The sequence below is a fragment of the Biomphalaria glabrata genome, chromosome 15 (assembly GCF_947242115.1).
Source record: "Biomphalaria glabrata chromosome 15, xgBioGlab47.1, whole genome shotgun sequence".
NCBI classification, from domain to species: domain Eukaryota; kingdom Metazoa; phylum Mollusca; class Gastropoda; family Planorbidae; genus Biomphalaria; species Biomphalaria glabrata.
The window spans coordinates 17,995,152-18,021,640 of NC_074725.1; the positions used below are offsets into that span (position 1 = coordinate 17,995,152).

General features: G+C 38.7%; 1 protein-coding gene across 1 annotated transcript in view; it reads right to left on the reverse strand.

The window, feature by feature from the left end:
- The window catches only part of LOC106062536 (uncharacterized), a 237,360-nt gene that overhangs the window by 71,483 nt on the left and 139,388 nt on the right, over window positions 1-26,489 (reverse strand). Inside the window, exons 5-6 of the mRNA XM_056012798.1 lie at window positions 19,906-20,011; window positions 2,473-2,601 (exon numbers count right to left, since the gene is read on the reverse strand). Of these exons, the coding sequence (XP_055868773.1) occupies window positions 2,473-2,601; window positions 19,906-20,011 (235 nt within the window). The remainder of the gene's footprint in view (window positions 1-2,472; window positions 2,602-19,905; window positions 20,012-26,489) is intronic.

Below are 26,489 nucleotides of genomic sequence, written 5' to 3' on the forward strand. Positions count from 1 at the left end.
CCCAAACTAGGTGAATCTATTTACAGACACTCCAAGCTAAATGTGTATGCCAACATTTACTTTACAGTAGAGGTAAAGAGGATTTACATTCACCTTTTTATTTTCCCAATCTCACCTTAAAAAAAAAAACTCTGGAAAAAAACAAACTACACCCCGAGGTAACAATGTTGTAACTTGAGGTCTCAACAACAAGCTGTTCTCACTTCCACTCAACACTCCGGCAACACACATACAACACAATGAAAACATAACACACACATCATATACAAAATGCACACAAAACACAAGCAAAACAGACACAGCACACACAAAACCACACACAACGTACGCGATACACACAACACACAGATAGTACACACACTCTCATATACGTACATTAAGTTATGACGTCGATCTCTGTGACGTACTCTCTAAGGTCAACTCGCGAACGTGCTAACCTGATGACATGCTTAGATGATGCAAAGGTAATCTGTTTCTGTGGCCTACGGTTAACGAGGATGTCATGTGGCCAGCACAACGACCAACCGTCTTTATTTTTTCCAAACTTATGTCAGGTACCCATTAGAGCTGGGTGGACTCAGAGGCGCCCGAAGATCCTGAAATTAAAAATCTCAGTCTTCACCGGATTCGAACCCCTGACCCCGGTTCGGTTCGGAAGCCAAGCGCTTTACCGCTCAGTCGCCCCGCCTCCCTAATCATAGTGTGCATGCGTTGCAATGTCTTCCTTCAAGTTTCTTATGCAAGACGAAGTGTATACGTGTTTTCTTGGTTGTCAATGTTTGTTCTAAGTTGGAATTTCGTTTCTTTTCCGTAAATAAACTTTCTGTCCTGTGTCCCCCTCCCCCGCCCCTTTTCTCACATCCCTTTTACCTTAACCACTATATACTAGTCTTCTTAAAACAGATTCTTCAGAGGAGTTAGTCTCCTTTCAGACCTTTCTCTTCAATTAAAAGATGTATTCTATGTCAAAGGTTAACAAGGGTATAGTGTGTCCAGCTCAATGACTAACGACCTTTACTGCTAGCAAATACTTTTTTTTAGCTGTTGCTACACTGAGACTCGAACCTTTGATCTTTGAATCGGTAGGCCAATCGTTCGTCCATTCTTTCCGATGTAGAATAAATTGTTATCTTTTCATTTACTTACCCCCCCCCCCTTTTTTTTTCCAACCTTTTTTTTTATTACAACTCATTTCAAATACACAAAACTATCGCCTCTTCCTCATTAGTCCGAATATATCCTCTTTATCAGATTCAGAAGTAGACATTCTCAAACAGGGGCCATACGACCCTCTTAAAGTTACATGGCCTTTGATTGCTCTGCAGGATATTGTAACAAGAGTATGATATAATACTTGATATTGGCGATTGTGACACCAAGTTTCGATACATCCAATCATTGACATTAGTTTTGTAGGATGTTTGTAGGCACATTTCTTGTAGCCTTGTCATCCATAATAGCAGTATTTCACTACAAACAACATATACATAACTACTTGCAAAATGTAAATACAAATGACTTCTTGAAGAATGTAATAAACAGAAAGGTGGCCAGAAAAGATAAAGATTTGTGGGAAAAACTAGACAAAATCCCACAACCCAAGACATATAAAAGCGAAAGTGGAGCTGGATTGGACACAATCAGCGAAAACCTGCTACCAATGTTGCAAGGTAAGCACTTGATTGGAATTATTATTATAGCTTTTATATAGCGCTACTTTCATGCTTATAGCATGCTCAGAGCGCTTTTGGTCCAATCTCATTTGTGGACCAGTGGGGGGAGGGGGTGTCTAGGAGTTGGTTTTCCGTGCTAGCTTTAGGTAAAAATTAAACACAATTCTGCCCGAGTCGGGTGTCGAACCTCGAGCCCCCTTCTAGGTAGCAAAGCCAAGCCAAGTTCAAGCGCACTTAGCCTCTCGACCACGCTTCCGCAAGGAAAGAGGAAAGTGGGCTGACCCAAGCAAACCTGGAAGAGGTTGGCCATCAGTGTAGCTAATGATACTGGATGAACTTACTTCATTTACTTGCTTCATGTAGAACGTAATACAATACAAGGTTTATTTCCATGATCTCAATCATGATTCTATTTGAGGAGCATAATAGCTTCTTGCTCCACTTAAAATTCTTTCAGATCTCACTAAGTTCATTGCTTGTCTTCACATGACATTAATTACTTCAGCTTAATAACTTCAATTAATAATTTCAACACAAAACTAAGTACATCTCGTGACTATATACTCTGTACTGACTTCATCTACATCCATGCACTGCTCACTGTTCAACTCACATTCTCAATCTCCTTACTCTCTATCTCTCCTACGACCTCATTTCCGGTGATACTTCACTGATGTTCACCATTTACATTTTCACTCTCTTATTTTCACAAAATTCACCAATTGACAATACGGTTCAACAAGGTAACTATTTTGACAGTGACAGATATTTGAACACTTTAGTTTGATGGTATACTCACGTTGTATCGCGCAGTCTCAGTGTAATCACTCAGCTCATTGATGCTGGCCATAGAGCGATTAGGATCCGAACCTCGTATCAAGTCAGGGGCATTGTCTTTTTCCAGCAATGTAGCTCTGGACTTGAGAATCTGCATCGAAAATAACAAAACAAAACAAATAGGCCAAATGAAAAACAGATTTTTCAGCTCAATACAATATGCCAGGACCGTGCCAAGTCTTCAGTTTGCTTAAAAAATTAGGTAAAAAGTAAAATCGATTTGGTCTGAGTTTGTTAAGACGTCTGGCTGTGTACTTCTTGCACACATAGACACAATGGCCACACGGACTGGAGATAGTTCAGTTTCCCATCGCTTTCATTTTGACATGTTGCCTGATTGGCCTAGAGATGCAATGCTAACATGTCCATTAGAAGAACGCAGACAGCTATTGAATTTAAAGAAAATTCTTGTCTTAAGAGCTAGCTTAAGGTTGGTCTGGTATATATACTGTGGTCAGGTATAGCAAATGAAGACTAAACAGAACATACACAGAATATGCACTAGATAAGATAGCTTATGGGTCAATTCGTACCATGGCTGGTCGGCTGCCTCAAAGATTCTTGGTATTTAAAAAAAAATTATATATTAACTCACTCTGTCTGTCTTTCTGTCTGTCTGGCCAAAAATTTAAACTCGTTATTTAATTTTTCGACACCCAATCTCGGATCAAGCTGAAATGTTGCATAATTATTTGTTTTACCTGAAAACTCAAGAATCAATTTTTTTTTAATTAATTAATTAACAATTGGTAATTAATCATTTTGTTTGGTATCTCAAACAAGGGCAAGAAATTGTAGTTGACTTAAGAAGCGGTATTAGTCCCCTTTATAGGTCACCGCTCTAAATTGAGCAAAACAATATATCTATACCATCTTCTCTAGTGAAAGGTACCCCACTAGCGGATTGGTTAGAGTTAGAGCGTCGGCCCAGGAGGCGTAAGCCACGAGCTCGAATTCGGATCGTTCCCCCTCCTCCCCTCCTTTTAAAAACCAACTCCACCCAGATCTCCTTTTCTTTCTTCCCCATTCCCTACATACCCAACTGGTCCAGATAGTCGATAGGATCATGGCGTGTTGAGAAAACTAGAGGCATGATATAGGCGCTAAACAAAAACAATTGGTAAAAAATATTATTAACCGCACAGATTTAGTGTTGGTTCAGAGCCTTTACAAATTTAATAAACATGACGGATCCAAACTAATTAATGCATCTACATTTCGTATAAGCATTTATTTTTTAGTTTTTCTTGTCAAGTATCATAGACTGTAGAAAGTCAGTTCGTGGACTTTTTCAAAAAAGACGAATTTATTTAAAAAATTTAGAGTAAACTAAAAAAGTGAAATCTTTGGTTTTTAACCCTTAAACATCTAGCTTGATTAAGGAATAGTGAGAAAGTAAAATAATCACATGGTCAAACAGTTAAAATGTACAGAGATTTAATGTGCTCTGTCTCGATAAAGATACATGTTACACACTAGTGTACAGACAATAAAAGTGAATTTTAAGGTGCATATATACAAGAAATATATGTTACTCGCTCTAGTTTGTGAATATCTAAAAAAAAAAAAATGTAAATAAGCATTGCTTAAAAAATGAACCCAAATATTTTTCAAAAATAATAATTACTACTAAATATGAAACAATTATACTTAAACATGGAAAACTTTGATGTTTTACATATCAAATGAACACTAAATATGTAAAATGACCTTCTAGGTTAAATAATAACATACTTTGTGTTAGCGTCCGAAGATTGATGACGAGTGCAGTATTTATGAGTAATTCACGTGGCTACGCAGCCCCAGCTACGACCTACATATTTTGCCACTACCAGAGCAGTCATAACCGTTGTCCGAATGTAGTGGATTCATCTTTTCTTTTCTACGTCTGCCACAGGCAGTTGCTTTTTTTTTTGTTTGGTCTGTATTGTGTATCCTGTGATCTTCACCTGCCTCGTTCTGAAGCCGCCAGCAGCCAAATGCTCTATTCTTTGTTCGCTAAAGCAAGTTGGCGCCTAAGCTGGTTTTAAAGGTGACAAGGATTAGTCCTTGTACGTAGGCAAGGCCACCTTAAAACTCACTGCCCGCTTCCTCTTCCGTGCTCTAAGGGAGTAATTCTCAGCTTGGTTAGTAACCAATGGGGTTTCTGATTAGGTATTGAAAGCATGTCCGAATGGTAACTCTGTTACGCCGACAACCTTTCAGCTGATAAAAAAAAAGACTTTGGTATACATTCGTCCCCTTACGGGATAGAGTCCTGATAAGCGTAACGTTAAGGGCCCCTCTACACTGTCCATTCCGGTATTCGCAAGGACATCGCTGTGTTGTGGTGCGGTCCTGCCACCGTATGTCCATGATGTAGTGCTGACATCTTTGGTGAAAACGTTCAAGAGGTCTTAGTTGCTTTCTTTAAAATACCGATGTGTCAGGTCCATATTGAAAACATGATAGCTATAATATATAAACAAGGGCTCTGATTTCCTGACACATTTTGTTACCATGATAATTATTGTTAATTTCGATCAGTACCGCTCCGGTCTCCTGTATCACAGCCGGAATACTTTTTTTTTTACTTTACAAAGCTTATATCCACTCACTCTTAGACTTAAACTAGCTCACTCTGTCTGGTATTTTTTTTATCTTCCATTTCCCATTCTCAGGTCAAGTTAAAACTTTGGTCAATTATCCATTAAACCTGACAAGACATGAATAAATTTTTAAAAATTAATTAATTAATTAATTGTTGGTGATTAATCATTTTGTTTGATATGAAAATAAGGGCATTAAATGCTACTTAATGAGAGATGTGGATATATGTATGGATTGAATCCCTTTATTAAAGTTTGACAAACTTTTTTTCTCCCACTTCCCATTCTTGGACCAAGTTATAAATTTCGCTCCATGATATCACATGAATCAATCTAAACATTAACCAACTAGTTTATCATTTAGTACTAATTAATTAATTTGGTTTTTATATATCAGAAAGGGAGCCAAACCCTGTAATTTTAAAAGATAAAAGGCAGTATTTACTGGTTCTTTCCCTTAAATAAGATCTGTTTCTAAAAAAAAAAAAACATTCTTTTTTCTAAAGCTTGTTTTTTAAATTGCATTTTGCGTATAGTACCACTCTCCCACAAAGCTCTTGAATTCTTACCGGAACCCCTTCAGTCTCAGCGAATAGGCCCGCATTTCCATGCATACAAAACATATACTGGCCAGTGAATTCTAGTAAATGTTACGTTGAATTGGAACAGCTCGCTTTACAACCCTTCCCCCCCCCCCCAAATCCTTTTCAAACATATTTGGTCCGTTTATTCCAGTATCGCTTACTTCCCTTCCCAGAGCCAAAATTTGAAGTACAAAGTACTCAGCCACCGCGCCCCTTTTAACATGAAGACAGAAAAGAAATGTATGGCACCTTTTAAAGGAACACATAAATACCAGCTTCTTAGAAACAACAAAACATTGTAATAAATACAACTAACTGCTCAGTATTATATATACATCGTTACTGGCTCTCATTGAAGAGGAACTGAAGTTATAGTCGAACATGTAAGGAGGCTAACAGTGATGTAACATTTCTATGCATTGATTCGACGTTCTAGCTCCTTACTTTTAACAAATTCGCCATCAGAAAGTTTTTATCTCTTTTTGAAATACAAATTATAACTTGCATGTGTAGTGACTTTCAGAGATTTTCAGATTTTTTTCTTGCATCATTAGTCAATGACGTGTCTTGACGGAAACGTATATCTTATAAAATACAGACGTTACCTCGTAATAAGATGATTACGCCCTACACGTGATCCTAGGTCAATCTCGTCACGCATATTAACAAATGACTTACATTCTGCCAAGTCATTGGTTTTCCAAGTTTACTCAGGCAACTTACCCATGCTCTAATAGTACTCGGGAAGAAAGAGAATTTGTACAAATTTGTCATGGCATATGATGCGAGGAATGTGCCTTTATCTTTGTGTCTATCTGATAGATTATAGTCCTAATAAAGGCAATAATTTCATTGCAAATAGACACACTTGTTGTCACAAAGATGCTTCAGTGTTTTAACTCGTATTAAAAACTTGATTTTGTTTTTTAAAATATTATTCCAAATCATTTGGCGGGCCGGAAGAAATTTCTCCATGGAGCTGACTTCGACCAAGGGCCTTGTTTTGCCCATCACTCGTATAGATAGTGGGCCCATACATGGACCTCCTGTGGCAAGTATTATAATAAGTGGGCGTATTTTTTCCAATCAGGTCATGTGTCAAGGCCAGGTGCTTTTATATTATTTTCGCAACTTGATTATGGGGATTATGTACAACCTTCCATAATGTGTTGTTATTATTATTATTAGAAGTATCAGTATTATTATTATTATAGCCTTATATAAAGTTTCCTTTTGTTAGAAAGTATCCACGATGATGTGTTCCGAATATGACGTGGTCAGAATTTCGAAAGAATGAAACCATCTTGCATTTAATAACAATTATCATGACATGTATTGATAAAAGCACTCTATGAAAAAAATCTGGCCATCACGTAGATAAAAAAAAAACATCAACAAAAAAACAACCACATGACTGAACCAAATAATATGATTAATCTAATTGATTACATTTCCGAAGGCAGACTGGTAAAAGAATATTAAAATGAAATATTTCGACCGAGAATGAGTCTCCAGAACATCAATTGCTGACGGAATTAATGGAGCATTCTGTTCAAGGCAAATCTGACATAAGTTCACCATGTCCTAACTAGTTTCTATCTCTGTGGCGAGTAAAAAAAGAACAGGTAATCTATTTCTTCATTGATCCGTAACGGACTTTTCGACCTCAGGTGGTGGTGATGTTGTAAATGATAAATATTTTCTTCCTTGACAAGCTAAAAAAAAAATAATTTTTGGAGGCGTGTTGGGAATGAAAAAAAAAAGATGGAAATGGCGAAATGAAGAGTTATCTTAACAGGAAAATAGAGGGACTGTTGAGCAAGTAATCATCCATGACGAAAAGATTCTTATCAGGAAACTCATGTATGCTGATGATGCACCTCACGTAACCATTAATGGCCAACCACTAGAAATTGTTGACCATTTTAGCAATCTTGGCTCCATCATATCCAACGATGCTTTACTAGATAAAGACATTAACAACAGGATAGCCCAAAGCAATGGGCACCATGTCACGGTTGCAGAAAAGAGTGTGGGACAACATATCGCTGACTAACAATACTAAAGCCTTAGTCTACCGAACCTGTGTGATGAGCACTTTGATATACGGAAGTGAAACTTGGTCAACCTACTCGTATAAAGAAAAAAACCTTCCACCTCCGATGCCTAAGGTGATTCTTAAAATAAGGTGGCAAGATAAAATAACCAATGAGGAAGTACTTCGAAAAGCACGGTGCCAGGGCATCCACTGTGTTATCAGCAGCAGATGCCTTGGCTGCTTAGCAACGTTCGTAGAATGCCAGTAGGTCGACTTCCACAAGAGATTCTAAATGGCGATCTAGCAGAAGGCAGGAGAGCCGCTGGTCGCCCACTTTACTGTTTTTTTTACGGATGTATGCAAACGCGACATGAAGTTCTTTAAAATCGACACTAGCAACTGGGAAAAAGTAGCAATGGATAGATTCACATGGAGAGAGAGCATAAAAGAAGGATTGCAGATGTCATACACAGCAGCAGCAGAAAGAATGGAAAAAATGCAACGGCGCCTGATGATTACATATGCCCAACCTGTGACCGCAGCAGTGTATGAAGGATTGGCCTCTTTAGTCACACAAGAAGTTGCAAAGGGAAAATATTGACACACGAGAAATACAATGTTACAGATTATGCGTAGGCATAGCTATTCTGTACTCCATTTATGCCATATACAGATATTATGCAACTTGTGGTAGATTTGGTAAACATTCATTTGATTGAGATCAGAAACAGCTAAGGGACTGAACTGTTTCATTAGTAACACTTTTTGTTTCAAGTGATCACCAGGGAGATAACTGTGTTCATTGAGCCTCACTGATCGAAGTACTATAGCACTAATTTGCACTTTAATTATAACGCTAAGCGCAGACAATGGTAAATCCTTCTTTAATTTTTGTCCCGGTTGCCTCCCTTGATTTATTTTTAACTGTTTAATCTTTGCATGAGGCTCACGTTTCAGATCTTCTTTTATAGAAAGAAAATACACACCAAAAGAATGAGACTTTTCTCACTCATTACGTTTCCAATGGCTTTCACTTTTAGTTCTACAAACTTACATTCAGATTGTGTGTGTGGGCCAACAGTTCTCTTGACGTTTAGTCACTCTCGAAATTTTTTCTTCCCTTACTTAATCAGGAACTGCGTAAGTGACGGTTAAAGGTCAAGGTTGACTGGCAAAAAAAAATTTAACTTGGAATGAATTAGGTCCACCTTATCCGAGACTGACCGTTTGGGTCAATTCGAAGAGGGGTTGGGGAAAAGGCTAGTGAGAAATTAGTGAAAAAAATGGACAGAAGATTGACAAGAAAGAAATGAACAAAGCCGTGGTGGTGAAGGGGGTGGTGGGGGATGATTACAAATGTTATGGTCGAGAGAAACAGATAAGTACACAGCAGCAGAAGGGAATACAAGATTTGACACAAAGTTCTTCAATAACTAAATTTGGAAAAAATAATTTTAATCTACGCCTCAGAATGTTTATGTACACACATGGAAATGTCTTTCCTGATGGTAAGCAAGCTCAAAGGAATATTCCTGGGTAGCAGAGGGCGTACGTTAGAAGGAGGGGTCAAAGTGCTACAACGTCTGGCGAATGTAGATGTCCAATCCTGTGACTGTAGCTGTGTATCAACTTACTATCAAGGATTGGCCCCTCTAGTCACACGAGGCGATGCACAGGGAAAAGATTACAACCATGAGACGTTAAACGCCACAGAGAGAAATCTTCATCAAGAAAATAATACAAAGTTGTGTTTCATTTAGTGTTGGCAGTGGCGGGTCAATTGTATTCACATATTAAGTAAATCATAAAGTGCTAATAGTGCGAAACAGAAATAGACTCATGTCGCTCCAGACAGCTAGTCCATCTTGGAGACGTACATTCTACTGGATACACAACTCTGGAATAAAGCTTTAAAAACTTTTTTTGAAACGAAATAATTTTAAGAAGCTAATATACAGCGTTCATTTTCTTATATATGTAGAAACACAAATGAAATAATAAGATCTCGAACGCTTGAAAGTATCTCAACCCTAGTTTACAACAAACACATGCCTCTAGTCACCCAACTCCCATTTCAACATTCTGTCATCGTTTGTTCACCCTTTGTTTCCTCTTATCTGAGATAGCTTTGCTCGTGCCTACATCAGCCAATAGATATAAGCGCTCAGACTTCATAACTTGTAGATTTATGTAAAATGTAATGAAACCCTCTTTTTTAACAAAACGGTTCTCTCTTTCACAAAACTGAATGTTGTACTTAACAATAATAATATAATTACAAAATACTCAACAGCAAATTGTCTTGAACGTCATCACAGCAATAAATAGCTGGGCCATCCCAGTGCTCCTTTACACTTCCGGTGCCATATAATGGAGTAATACCGACCTACATAATATTGACAATCTCACGAGAAAACTTAAATGTCTCTACCTACACCCGAAGTCTTCCACTATACTACTATATCTGCCTAGTAGGGATGGAGGCCGATACAAGTTTAAAAAATGCGATCACAACACCACGCCTCAATAAACGTATCTTCTTTTTTTAAAAAAAAAAGACTCTGACGCAACCCCACTGAACCTAAAACATATGATGTTAATATTGGTTTAGAAGCAGGGCGTGAGATTGGCCGAAGAGAAGCAAGAAGACTCCATGGAAACTTCCCGGCTCTATTACACGGGGACAAGACTGACATGGCAGCTTCCTTGGCATGACTCAAAGCAGGTCATTTTTTACCTGAAACAGAAGGCTTTGTCACAGCAATACCGAGTTATTAGGACTAACAATTATGAAAATAATATCCGTAAACTGGATGTTGTTGACAGATGACGAAAGTGTGGGAACACGAGGTGAGTGAATGTTACACGTAAGGCACGGTGTTCAGCTTTATCAGAATCTGCATATCCAGGGCGACATGACCAAGTAGCGAAATTAATACAACCAACACCTGGCTTTGACACAGAATGTGATTAAAATAGATACGCCTCGTTACTTCAAAAACTCACCCAGGGAGGTCCTGGAGTCAACTGATTACCTATTAGTAGTAGTATACTGGGATAGACCTATTTTGACTGACAAGGTGGTGGATTTCAGTCGCTCATATTTATTGTCTATCAACAAAAAAGAAAAATCGGCAACCATCATTGACATCGTCGTACATCTCACAAGAGAATAAACACTGAAATTGAAAAAAAAAACAACAACGACGAAACTATAAAGTCTAAGATTAGAGATTAAGTAAAGTCTAAGATTAGAGATTAAGTAAAGTCTAAGATTAGAGATTAAGTAAAGGCTAAGATTAGAGATTAAGTTAAGTCTAAGATTAGAGATTAAGTGACTATTACGATACACGCTGTTGTTATATCCACCGGGGAGATAATGACAGCTGACCTCGAAGACACATTCGAAGCCTTAAGTATACCTACAAGCACGGGCGTAGCCAGGATTTTTTTTCGGGGGGGGGGGGGGATTGGGGGGGATCACCCCCCCCCCCAGGCGGAAAAAAATTATATATAAATATATATATATATATATATATATATATATATATATATATATATATATATATATATATATATATATATATATGTGTGTGTGTGTGTGTGTACATAATTAATCTTTATTACATTCTGACCCTTTCGGAAGACGTTTATTGTTTATTGTAGACTACCCGCCCTTGCTAGCAAGGGGTTCTGGGGGAGTTCGCAGCGCGCTCCCAGCGCGTGTCGAAGCCCCGTCGCCGAGCACTATTTCTGGTATTGAAAGCCAACAAAATGCATATTCTGAGGTATCTACAGTGCATTATCTTGCTATTAAAAAGTTTTATTTCAAAAACCTAATGTGCTATTCTTACTGACTTAGACCCTCTCGCGCCGTTCGGCGCATTTTCCGACAAGCTGTTTCCGCAACTCTTATTTTGCGTAATTCATTTTGTCGGAAAACATGTCCCGCAAAACCTCATGCGACGCTCTGTCACAACCTTACTAAGGATTCGACTCCAAGTTCGGCATATGATTTCTTTGATTTAGACCCGATCTCTATGACTGACTCCTAAAATCTGTCTTAGCCATCTTTGTTGAGCCACATTTAATGATTTTCAATTTCGGCAGAAGACTATTCACACTTTATTAATGGAGCCCAAGCCACTGGTAGAAATTTGTAACCTTTCTTGACTACGCTCTTGGAATTACATGCCTGTATTTCGCTTTAGATTTTATATCGAAAAGGAAAGTTTTTTTGTCAAATCATTTGTTGTGGGGTTTTAAACTACAAAATCTCTGGAGTTTTTTTGTTGTTTTTTTTAATTCAAAACCCCATTTAGCTACGATCATAGAATTTGGTGACTGTAGTTTGCTTTAAAATAAAATTGAAGAGAGAGGTTTTCAACTCTAAACGCTCTGTAGGGGAATTTAAACTCAAAACCATCTGGAGGGGTTTTAAACTTTAAAGCCATCTGGAGGAGGGAGATTTAAACTCAAAACCCCTTTGGCTACGCTCATAGATTTTCTAGTGTGTAATTTGCTTTTTTTTTATATTGAAGAGGTACTTTTTATCTTCAAACCCCAACTGGAGGTGTGTGTGTGGGGTAAACTCAAAACCCCTTTGGCTACGCTCATAGAATTTTAAGTGTTTAATTTGCTTTTTTTATATTGAAGAGGGGGTTTATCGTAAATTTTGGAGGGGGTTTTAAAATCAAAATCTTCCTTAACTGTGCTGTTGGAATTTGGGGATTGTTGTTTGCATTTTTTTTGTTTTGTTTTATAGAAGAGGGGGATTTAACTGCAAAAACCTCTGGTAGGGGGTTTAAAATTCAAGGTTTTAAACTCAAAGCCCCCTAATAGAGGGATTTGTATCTCAAAACCCCCTGATAGGGTTTTTTAAATCTCAAAACCACCTGGTAGGGGGATTTAAACTCAAAACCCCCTGGTAGAGGGTTTTTAACTCAAAACTGCCTCGGCTTTGCTGAGGTAAGTGATGATTTAGTATTAAAATCTCACCTAAAATAAACAAAATGAAAGCAAAAATCAGTCACTTAATTCCGTTTCTCCCCCCAGGGGGGGGAATTCATTTCTGGGGGGAGGGGGGTTGAACCCCAAGAACCCCCCCCCCCTGGCTACGCCCATGCCTACAAGGATCCTTATTACTGTGAAAGGGCGGCACTGCTGCAGACCTGCCACATCCTCAGAACATTTCTCAGTGGACACAGTCAAGGGGACAACAATGAATTTTGTTTCCCTTTAACAAAACTTAACCCTAGCAGTAACAGAGGTTGACATTTAATTTCACTTCCATGATAACAATAATATTTACTCCAATTTTGAGCACAAAATACGCGATTCGGGGTTCGGCAGAGCTCTTTTATGTCAGAAGATCTAAACACGTCGGACAGACTAACGAACAGACAAACAGCAGCTTTACCCTAAAATAAGTAGTTAAAATGTAACAAAAGAAAACGCGAGAAACACTTATCGTAACATTCTAACTTTTTGTTTTTAAACTTTCTTGATACAGTTTATTGTTTCTTTTAAAATAATGTGTATTTTTAGCAGTAGAAGTGTCTTGCTTTTCTCTCTTGTTATTTAATCTCTTGGGCTACTTTCATCAACGACAAACATTGTTACATTTCTTTCTTTCTTTCTTTTTTTTTTTTTTTTCAAACTTTTGTCGAGACTCTCGTTTGCTCCAGGAAATTTCACGAGAGATGAGGCAATATTCAAAGTAGGGTCACGACTAAATTTAGTCAACAAGATCCACTTTTTGGACATTCGTTTAAAGTTAAATGCTACGTAATAGGTTTTTATGTAAGGAAACCCGGTTAAAAACAATTTAGCTCGGTCAGTAAAGGGCTATAAAAGTAATTCTTCATAGAGTCACTAATGGCTTCATGGGCATTTAGCCCCAGAGCGTTAAAAGTGTTTTAGTAATTGAGCTCTAGACACCTGGATGAGAAATACAATTTGATGGTGATTGGAATAATGGGAAATGGACTCAGAATTCTTAGATTTAAATATGAACATTGAAAGCGACAAAAAGTTACATAGATAAAAGTTTTTTTTAAAAAAAAAAAACATGCATAACAGACTAATGTAAATACTACATCTTCATGAAATTGATAATCTCCTGTAAGAGCAAGCATCCCATACGAATATACTACACGACCACGTGAATTAATAGCATGAAAAGCATTAGTGATAAAGGGAATTGAAAGATAGTTTGTGCTTTAAATCGTTCCACATCTTGCATTATATTTTTTTAAATACATTTCAACCTTTGAACTAGAAAGCTCTGAAAGAAAAAGACAAAAGTTTATTTTGTTTCAAACATAAGTTCTCTTGAGCTACATTTGTACAACCAGCTGTCTGGAGCTGTGACCCAACAACGACTTGTACAACCAGCTGTCTGGAGCTATGACCCAACAACGACTTGTACAACCAGCTGTCTGGAGCTATGACCCAACAACGACTTGTACAACCAGCTGTCTGGAGCTATGACCCAACAACGACTTGTACAACCAGCTGTCTGGAGCTATGACCCAACGACGACTTGTACAACCAGCTGTCTGGAGCTATGACTCAACGACGACTTGTACAACCAGCTGTCTGGAGCTATGACCCAACGACGACTTGTACAACCAGCTGTCTGGAGCTATGACTCAACAACGACTTGTACAACCAGCTGTCTGGAGCTATGACTCAACAACGACTTGTACAACCAGCTGTCTGGAGCTATGACTCAACAACGACTTGTACAACCAGCTGTCTGGAGCTATGACTCAACAACGACTTGTACAACCAGCTGTCTGAAGCTATGACCCAACAATGACTTGTACAACCAGCTGTCTGGAGCTATGACTCAACAACGACTTGTACAACCAGCTGTCTGGAGCCATGACCCAACGACGACTTGTACAACCAGTTGTCTGGAGCTATGACTCAACGACGACTTGTACAACCAGCTGTCTGGAGCTATGACTCAACAACGACTTGTACAACCAGCTGTCTGGAGCTATGACTCAACAACGACTTGTACAACCAGCTGTCTGGAGCTATGACTCAACAACGACTTGTACAACCAGCTGTCTGGAGCTATGAATCAACAACGACTTGTACAACCAGCTGTCTGAAGCTATGACCCAACAATGACTTGTACAACCAGCTGTCTGGAGCTATGACTCAACAACGACTTGTACAACCAGCTGTCTGGAGCTATGACTCAACAACGACTTGTACAACCAGCTGTCTGGAGCTATGACTCAACAACGACTTTTACAACCAGCTGTCTGGAGCTATGACCCAACAACGACTTGTACAACCAGCTGTCTGGAGCTATGACTCAACAACGACTTGTACAACCAGCTGACTGGAGTGGAGCTATGACTCAACGACGACTTCTACAACCAGCTGTCTGGAGCTATGACTCAACATCGACTTGTACAACCAGCTGTCTGGAGCTATGACTCAACAACGACTTGTACAACCAGCTGTCTGGAGCTATGACTCAACAACGACTTGTACAACCAGCTGTCTGGAGCTATGACTCAACAACGACTTGTACAACCAGCTGTCTGGAGCTATGACTCAACAACGACTTGTACAACCAGCTGTCTGGAGCTATGACTCAACAACGACTTGTACAACCAGCTTTCTGGAGCTATGACTCAACAACGACTTGTACAACCAGCTGTCTGGAGCTATGACTCAACAACGACTTGTACAACCAGCTGTCTGGAGCTATGACCCAACAACGACTTGTACAACCAGCTGTCTGGAGCTATGACCCAACAACGACTTGTACAACCAGCTGTCTGGAGCTATGACTCAACAACGACTTGTACAACCAGCTGTCTGGAGCTATGACTCAACAACGACTTGTACAACCAGCTGTCTGAAGCTATGACCCACCAATGACTTGTACAACCAGCTTTCTGGAGCTATGACTCAACAACGACTTGTACAACCAGCTGTCTGGAGCTATGACTCAACAACGACTTGTACAACCAGCTGTCTGGAGCTATGACCCAACAACGACTTGTACAACCAGCTGTCTGGAGCTATGACCCAACAACGACTTGTACAACCAGCTGTCTGGAGCTATGACTCAACAACGACTTGTACAACCAGCTGTCTGGAGCTATGACTCAACAACGACTTGTACAACCAGCTGTCTGAAGCTATGACCCAACAATGACTTGTACAACCAGCTGTCTGGAGCTATGACTCAACAACGACTTTTACAACCAGCTGTCTGGAGCTATGACTCAACAACGACTTTTACAACCAGCTGTCTGGAGCTATGACTCAACAACGACTTTTACAACCAGCTGTCTGGAGCTATGACCCAACAACGACTTGTACAACCAGCTGTCTGGAGCTATGACTCAACAACGACTTGTACAACCAGCTGTCTGGAGCTATGACTCAACAACGACTTGTACAACCAGCTGTCTGGAGCTATGACTCAACAACGACTTGTACAACCAGCTGTCTGGAGCTATGACCCAACAACGACCTTCATTAACAACCTTCATTCAGTGTTTGCAACCAGGCTCGAACTTATTTGATGTAGGTAACCAGTAGAGTGGACCATGGACTTTCACTAAAGTGGAACAATGGCCAGCCTAATAACATCAATACATGTTAAATTCTAAATCTGTAAAATAACTTTAAAAAACCTGATTGTATTCCTACTCCTACTTAAGAATTTTAAATAAATATTTTAATATGCAATTTTATAACGTTATTGGGATTATTATTCTAACTGTTTGTGTTGCTGTGGTCCCAGCTTCAGGTGCAGTAAGGTGCTAGATAACCATTTAACAGTTTGTGTTGCACTGGTCCTAGCTGCAGGTGCAGTTAGGTGCTAGATAACCATTTAACTGTTTGTGTTGCACTGGTCCCAGCTGCAGGTGCAGTTAGGTGCTAGATAACCATTTAACAGTTTGTGTTGCACTGGTCCCAGCTGCAGGTGCAGTTAGGTGCTAGATAACCATTTAACAGTTTGTGTTGCACTGGTCCCAGCTGCAGGTGCAGTTAGGTGCTAGATAACCATTTAACTGTTTGTGTTGCACTGGTCCCAGCTGCAGGTGCAGTTAGGTGCTAGATAACCATTTAACAGTTTGTGTTGCACTGGTCCCAGCTGCAGGTGCAGTTAGGTGCTAGATAACCATTTAACTGTTTGTGTTGCACTGGTCCCAGCTGCAGGTGCAGTTAGGTGCTAGATAACCATTTAACAGTTTGTGTTGCACTGGTCCCAGCTGCAGGTGCAGTTAGGTGCTAGATAACCATTTAACAGTTTGTGTTGCACTGGTCCCAGCTGCAGGTGCAGTTAGGTGCTAGATAACCATTTAACTGTTTGTGTTGCTGTTTTAATTTTATAATTATTGTCACCACTTTCAATATTATTATCACTACTTTGAATGAAGATGTTGATTAGTTGTATACTGTTGTTACTTGTAACGTTGACTGCCATTGTAGCACTTGTAATTGTAACAAAGTAAAATAAAATGGTTAAAATTGTTACATGGACTATAGTTTATTTGACTGTGACCTGAGGGGCAGCTTTATAACCTTGCACTTCCTAAATGTCCATCTTTAAATAGATTTAGGGAAAACAAATTTTGATGATGAATTTACTTTTTATCGCAAAATAAGTACACGCTGTTGTTATAGAGCTAAATGAATGGGAAAGTCTAGTCTACAAAACATAGACGCTGTTGTAACTAAATGAATGGGAAAGTCTAGTCTACAAAACATAGACGCTGTTGTTATAGAGCTAAATGAATGGGAGAGTCTAGTCTACAAAACATAGACGCTGTTGTAACTAAATGAATGGGAAAGTCTAGTCTACAAAACATAGACGCTGTTGTAACTAAATGAATGGGAAAGTCTAGTCTACAAAACATAAACGCTGTTGTAACTAAATGAATGGGAAAGTCTAGTCTACAAAACATAAAACGTATGTGAAAAGAAGTCTCTTAATGAAACAAACTCTGGCTGAAAACTGCATGGGTTTGCCTGATAGTTAGACAATCGTTTTTGGAGCAAAGGACCTGAAAATGATTAGCGTCTGTTGTGTAGCTTTCGAACCGTAGATCACGTGGTATTCCCATGGCTAAAGATATGGAAACAGCAGCAAAAAAATGGAGGAAGAGGTAGACTAGAACGGGACATAACTCTTCCCTAATCTCACCTCTCACGTCTCTCTCTCTCTTCTCTCCCGCCACTCAGACCTCACTTAGACTAATGAAACCTTATAGAACCGTCATCTCAGATAGGCTTAGCGTAGTATCTGCTGCCTCAGTCTGCTTGTTGTGGACAGATCTAGGACCTATGATTCAACAGATTATCTTTGGACTTTAGTTGAATCTCTGCCCGAGACTGAAATAGTCAAGAACTACAGGGAGATGGAGAGACGAGTGGTGGGGTGGGGGGTCAAATGATTGTTTTTCAAACAGAGATATATTTTGGACGAGTCTCAAAGTCCAAGGTTAACAAAGAGGGAAACAAGATAGCCTTAGTTACATCGTAGAAATAAAATAGAAACAACGCTGTTTTTAGAGTAGCCTTTAGAGTAGAGTAGTAGGGCTACACATAAACGTGTATATATATTTCGATTGTAAAGCTGTATAATTTTTTTTATTTAGAGATGTTTTTTTGTGTGTTCAAAGAGTTGAGAGGAAGACTCTTGGAAGTCTAGGCCCCTGGAAGCTTCCCTCCATCTGATTGTATGAACCCTTGACCTGGAGGGACCTAAGCAGACGTAATTTGTTTTAAACCTATTAAAGATGCCTTGTATCCCAAGACGCTCGGGTTAGAAGCGAGGCTAAGGGCCAAGCATTCCGGGGAAGCTCCCTCATATCCCTTCACTGTACCACCTAGGCCGTGTGGAGGTTTGCGAAAGGAACCCACTTGAGGATTGGTGACAAGTTTGTTATGGGGTTCTGGGGTTCCATCCCTGCAAGTGCAATGGACTCAATCCTATAACGCCATAAAGGTAACATCAAATAGCTTGGTGAGGCCCATCCTGAAGAACTTACACATTTCTCACACATTGTGTCATGGGCCGAACCATAACACTGTGCAGAAGGGACATTTAACATACACTACGGTCTCCGCCATGATCTAAGGAACATTTATGCCAAGTTTGATTCCTATGCGGGACATACATGTGTATATCGATACATTCTTTATGCTTTAAACTTTATATATTAGATGACTGACTCTGAACGGGTTCACCCATTTTCACGCTCTACTTTTATTTTCGCAGCAAAAGTTTAAAAAATGTGAAGGTTGCATTCGCCATGTTTGACATCCAATCCAGTGCATCAGTAATAGGCTACTCAAACTAAGACCAATAGGCACCCATATCCGGCTAGTATCGCACAATAAATATTTCGATGACCGTATGTGACACAATATTTATATTTTCTAGATAAACAGAACCAGAAACTTTGTCCATTACTTTATGAATTTAAGAAACAAAATGTTACAGAATGTGAGATGCTCTCCCCTAGCTTATGACAGACAACGCCAGACAGACATACACAGATACAGACACAAGTTCTCTCTCACATTTTTTTTTCTTCTGTCACATGCCATGCACAACCCCGCCCCACTTTTCCTCCTGGTTATTTATCTCCCCTGACGATTCTGGGCTCACACAGTTCCTGGAATGTCTGAAATCAATTTTCATACGCTTGAACTTTTAGGGCTGGGGTTAGAGTTCTCTCCCTTTCTATTTCCATAATCCTTCCTTTCTTCTATCTATCTATCTATCTATCTATCTATCTATCTATCTATCTATCTATCTATCTATCTATCTATCTATCTATCTATCTATCTATCTATCTTTCTATCTATCTATTTATCTATCTATCTTTCTATCTATCTATTTATCTATCTATCCATCTATCCATCTATCCATCTGTCTATCTGTCTGTCTATCTGTCTATCTATCAATCAATCTATCAATCTATCAATCTATCAATCTATCTATCTATCTATCTATCTATCTATCTATCTATCTATCTATCTATCTATCTATCTATCTATCTATATATCTATCTATCTGTCTGTCTTTCTGGCTGTTTGTTTGAAAGAAAATTGTAACAAAAAACATGCTCAATTAAAACAAAACAACTGACCTTTTGACCTTAGTTATTAAGAAAAAAAAAACATTGCCTTACCCGTGAACCTTTGCCCATGTCTTTCCGTAAGACAAACACCAGGTCTTCGGAGCTCAGTATGACCTTGTTGGGACCTTTAGTCATTTCCTTGTTCAACCAATATCGTCTGTAAAAGGTAAAAAAAACAAAAATAAATTCATCGTAGATTAGCCAAAATAAAAGTACACATATTTTAGACGGTCCTGGTTTGCCAATGAAGTCTATTAATAGTAGTATTATAATTTGTCACGGAAAAGAAGCTTGCAAGGCCATTTCGAAAAACGAATTATTATTCGTTCATTGGTTGAATGTTTGCATTACAAGATCATGGCGGCATGTGAATCACTGAAAGTCCATACCATAAAAGGAGTGGTTTAGAAATTCCACGAGCACGAAAGGTGATTGGTTGGTTCCGAAAGGCGGGAGGACGGAGATGGTCCAAAAAAAAAGTATTTAAAGGGACATCAATAGTTTGGGGACTTAAAGAAAGCTTGTAAATTTGTTTAATTAAATTGTATTGTACATTTATAAATATTGTGAAAGTAATTTGAGTGATTCCTTGTTCCAGAAAAAAAAATGTATTTATATTTGAAGAGTCTCAGTTTTGAATGTATAGTTTACATTTGTATCTCTGGGCATCACACTATTGTTGGAGCTTTCAGTAATGTGTTTAAGGGAGAGAACCATAAGTAACAGAACATCAACTACACATTGTCTGATCGCCACAATCTCAAAACTATTCAAAGCCATTTAGAAGAAAAGGTATAAAAAAAATATTTTCAGTCTAGTTGCAGGCTTAGGGTGGTTACAATTAGTTTTCAGTTTACTAGTAAAACGAAGAACTACACAAGAATGATACAGGATCAGAATAAACACTAACCAGGAGATATAAAAACTATAAAAAGACTCAAAAATAGTAACAGAAAAGGGAAAAAAAACTCCATTGTGCAAGTCACCTTGACTGAGTATCAGAAAATAGAGTGCGAAAATAGTATCTCGGCTAAAAAATAAACGAAGGCGACCCTAAAGTATGCCCCGTAAAAGATGTCTTGATGATGTAGAGGCAGAGGAAAGATATTTTGAAGCAGGAGGTGGCCCTGCGTGAGCTGTAGAGCCTCTGAGGTGGATAGATGAATAGAGAAATACAGAAAATAATGATAAACAGACATCGGGTTGGAAAGATCAGACCAAATTAAGACTTAATGATAAGCAGACATCGGGTTGGAAAGATCAGACCAAATTAAGACTTAATGATAAGCAGACATCGGGTTGGAAAGATTAGACCAAATGAAGATTTATTGATTTACTTTTGTTTATTTTCCGTTTTGTTTCCCGTTGCAATGAGGGCTCCAGCGCTAGACAAAGTGAAGGGCTACGCCTCTGGACACAGGATACCATATTGTATTAGGAATATCGATGACCACCTGAAAGGTCAATTTCTCTTTCGGTAGACAGATGTGACCAGGTCAGCATTACTATGTCACTGTAACAGCTTGAACATAATTTCAGAGGGCTTCAAGCTACTAGAGACAAAGTGGAGAAAGACAGTCCTCCCGCCCCTCCTTAATAAGCTTCACTTCACCTTGATAAGCAGGAGTTCGAATCTTAGTGGACACAAGAGACTTAACTCGAGTTGATTTCTGTTCATTAAGCGAGTTCATGCAGCGGAGAAGATTTCTCCAAGATACCACATAACCCATAAGTTCATTTTTAATTCGACAGGATACCATAGCCCACATGTTGGTAATTAATTTGAAAGGATACCACATACACCAGATATTCATAATTAGTTCGACAAGACACCATATACGCCACATATTGATAATTAATTGGACAAGATACCATATACGCCACATATTGATAATTAATTGGACAAGATACCATATACGCCACATATTGATAATTAATTTGACAAGCGGGCACTGAACCTGCTATAGTGACAAGAAGACTAGGGCTCAATTTCTTTTAAAAAATGTTTTAACATTGTCTTTGGGAATGTAACAATTTTACAAGCTTTTGTTGAAGGGCAGTGTTTCCCCAACTGTGTTCTGCGGAACCCTAATGTTCCTCGAGGCCTGAATATGTGTTCCAGGAACTACTAGAATAATTAACTAGTGGGCCACCACGTGAATTATTCTCTCTAAAAAAATAAATAAAGTGTTTCTTTAAATACTCAGAATGTGTGAAGTGTTCCGTTAGAGAGACTGTTTGGGAACCACTGTTGTGTAGAGTGTAAGACACAGAGAATACATCCGATGTCAAACATACTTGAATAACAGCTACTTAGAGGTCTAGTTACAAACATGGTCTAGCAACTCTATCGTCTTTATTCACTCCCTTAGTCAGAGAGTCAAGAACTTTTAAAGAGTCAATCCACACAGCGCATGTCAATGCAACAACTTCCGGCAATGCATTCATCACATGATAATACAGCCAGTAGACCTACATATTACGTTACGAGATGATGTCTTCTAAGATGAATCTGCTCTAGATTTTTTGTATTATTATAATCTATGTATCCGATCAAACACAGACCTAATTTTAGAGTCTTGTTCATTCAATGTTTACCAGATAATTAGGTCATCGCTCGATAAGTCTTCCCTACGCCATTTATCTTCGACTGGAAGAGGAAGAAGAGAAATAATGTACACTCAGGCTTGGCCATGAAATCACACAGACGTTCTGTTTGCTATAGCGTGACACAGATAATATGGCAAAAAAAAAAACACACACACACACACAAACACACAAAAAAAACACTATTTTCTTTAAAAAAAAATAAAGCCTGTATTAATTTTATATTTTACTAACCGGATGTAAACCCGCGCCTGCGGGCCTTAGTTTGGGTTTATCTGTTAAGCAGATATTTCGTATCAAATATAAAATACTGTGTAAACGGGTTTATCCGATTAGTCAAAAAGTGTATTTCTTTAATAGATCTAAATTTAGCAATTTTATTTTTATATTTTGTGGGCCCATCGGTTGTGGGAAGGACATTAAACATAGTCTACGTCTCCGCCATAATCTAAGGAACATGTATGACAAGTTTGATCAAGATTGGTCAAAAGGTTTTGATTGTATACATACATACATACATACATACACACATACAAATAATATGGAAATTGAGATGCTACAGAAGGATTTTAGGTATCACTTTCAAAGACCGCACCACAAACCAAGAGCTTAGAGACACGGTTGCTGCAGCGATCGGACCCCATGGTGACCTTCTAACTATAGTAAAAAAAACGCAAGCTTAAAATCTATGGCCACATTACAAGATCTTCGGAGCTCGCAAAGGCTTGGTGCCCCGACGGTCCAACAGACTAAGGGATTGGTAAAGGTAAAGGTAAACATACATACATACATAGATACATACACACACACACGCACATACATACATATATACAAACATACATACATACATACATACATACATACATACGCCTTACTTTCTGCTTTATAATATTAGATATGGAAACAATAAAAACACAGATTCGAGTTTCGTGATAACCCTATAGATCCAGACTTAGAAGACAGTTTGGTGCTAGCCCTATAGATCCAGACTTAGAAGACAGTTTGGTGCTAGCCCTATAGATCCAGACTTAGAAGACAGTTTGGTGCTAGCCCTATAGATCCAGACTTAGAAGACAGTTTGGTGCTAGCCCTATAGATCCAGACTTAGAAGACAGTTTGGTGCTAGCCCTATAGATCCAGACTTAGAAGACAGTTTGGTGCTAGCCCTATAGATCCAGACTTAGAAGACAGTTTGGTGCTAGCCCTATAGATCCAGACTTAGAAGACAGTTTGGTGCTAGCCCTATAGATCCAGACTTAGAAGACAGTTTGATGCTAGCCCTATAGATCCAGACTTAAAAGACAGTTTGGTGCTAGCCCTATAGATCCAGACCTAGAAGACAGTTTGGTGCTAGCCCTATAGATCCAGACTTAGAAGACGGTTTGGTGCTAGCCCTATAGATAGATCCAGACCTAGAAGACAGTTTGTTGCTAGCCCTATAGATCCAGACTTAGAAGACAGTTTGGTGCTAGCCCTATAGATCCAGACTTCGAAGATGGTTTGGTGATAGCCCTATAGATCCAGACTTAGAAGATGGTTTGGTGATAGCCCTATAGATCCAGACCTAGACGACGGTGCGCAAAATGTTACTGAACCTTTATTTATTTCACTTTTTCAAGAATATATGCAGGAATTCCTTCTGAAAAATATGGGTTCAAGACATAGATTGTCTAGACCTCCAGACCAAATTTAATTAGTAGATTATTATACTTTGAAAAAAGTATAACGGTAAAACCAAAGTTACTCTAAGGTGTACATTAAATGTCAAATTTCGAGGAAAACCTTTAGAGCCGTTATTTTTAGACCCATGTCCACCCACCCAGGTTTTCGTTTTGTTCTTTTCGACCTGAAAAAATATTTGAAAGGAGTTCAGAGGAATAGTTTTATACATTTAAAAAAAACGAAACGAAAATGTCTTTTTGCGAAAAAACAACTTAAAATGTTATTTAAAAATAAAAAAGTTTTCAGAGCAAAGTAGATGGCGCTTGGTTAGGTTTGGTACTCATAAAGCAGACAAAAACTGATGGATCGAGACTTGTTTATTTGCACGACTTCCGGTTTTCTCGTAAAATTGTAAAATCGATCCTTAATCATTTCATTCACATGTGAATTTATCTGACAAAAGGCTGACTTCATGTCTTGAAAATGTTGAAGAAATATAACAGGTCAGCAGGTCAGCATAATATTGAAGAGGAAGGATGCTGCACTTCAAATGGAGGAAAATAAAATTGTATAAAACCTTTCCGGAGTTTAACTTTTAAATTTAATTATCTTCTAACCGAAAAATTTGTAAAGAGTGATTGGACCCGTTGTTTGGTAAGCCATGCAGGTAAAAAATATTTAGATATGTTTTAGCATGGATTAAAAAGAATTACATAGCCATTTGCAATTTTAAGATGTGAAAATGTCACTACTGACCTGTTTATATTTTCAACATGAAACCTTCAGGTTTGGATACTGCCTGCAGTACTGTACTGCTTCTCTTGGAAGTATCCCAAAAGGTTCGATATAAATCTCTTTATGAACCTTTGAAAGGATTCTATCCCGAGGCCAGAATGAAGGAGTGGCACTGCACAGACCCTTCTGTCTGGAGGCCCCCATCACATCCATTTGTTTATGGATACGGTCTCTTGATTTAATGCAATGGGTTTACGGAACGCTAATTGAACGCTACGGAAATTGTGTTTTTAAAATATACTTAATTGTTAATTGAGATATAGATATATGAAGGTTTTTAATTCATTGCGTATTTTTCGGTCTTAATTTGTATTTTTTCAATTTTCACTAACGGCCACAAAATTTAATTCACCTAGGGTCTAGGGCCCCCAATTACCTAAGGCCGGCCCTGGTGATAGATCCTGGATGTGTGTGTGTGGCGGTGAAGTCGGTTTGTATGTGAATGTCGGTTGCTTGTGTGTGATGAAGCGTGTGTGTGTGGTGATGATGTGTTAGTTTGTCTTTGCTTGTGTTAACAGACTTCAATGTAGATCTAGGTCAGTGCTACATAGTTTAATAACGCGGCAACAAATAATCCCTCTTTCTCTCCTCTTCTCCCCCCCCCCCTAGATTTTCCAGACATACTAATATAGGCCTACGACGGAGCAAACGTCCTCTCAGACATATTTATAGACTAAGGGAAACCTCTTTGTGGACAAGAAATCTTAAAAGTCAATCAATCAACAGCTGGTTGACCTACTCTCCGACTTAAGCACTGCCCCCTCCCCCCTTCAGCTTTACTTACATCCCCTTTCATCCAGTGTCATCCCATTTCAATACAAGCATTTGTCAAATCCATGGCTACATTGGAGACTTACATATTCAACAACACTTGCTAGTGAGTCTAAATGCTACATCTTGTAAGACATTAGTTAGACTAAATGCTACATCTTGTAAAACATTAGTTAGACTAAATGTTACATCTTGTAAAACATTTGATAGTTAGACTAATTGCTACATCTGGTAAAAAAATGATTTAAATGTTTTTAGTTGCATGTTTTCATGCCATAGCTACTTGAATCTGTGACCCTCTGACATTGTAACCCCTTGAAGAAGATAATTGAAACTCCAACTCTTGTTGCTGTTTCAAAAAATCTCAACTGATGATGGCGTCAGTGGGTAACTGAACTATTGCTCCCTGGGACGCCCCCCCGCACTCCTACAACCCTCCCAAGTTTTCACTCCTGACAATGCCAGACTCTAATGAACATCCAGACAGTCTCGGTTAAGCCCCTAAACACAGCCCTTGACCTATATTGTCAATGTTAAGTCCAGGGCCTCGTTATTAACATGCCATCAGTCTCGTGACTAACAGACGAGACTTCTAGTAAAGTAACACAGGCCCAAGAAGACTTGTTGTTTTTTTGTCGGTAACATATACATCATCATTTTCTACTCTTGGTGGCCCAGTTACAGGGGTAATTGGTGGTCCTGTTAGGTGTACTTAATGGTCCAGTTAGTGGTAATTGGTGGTCCTGTTAGGTGTACATAATGGTCCAGTTAGTGGTAATTGTTGGTCCAGTTAGTGGTAA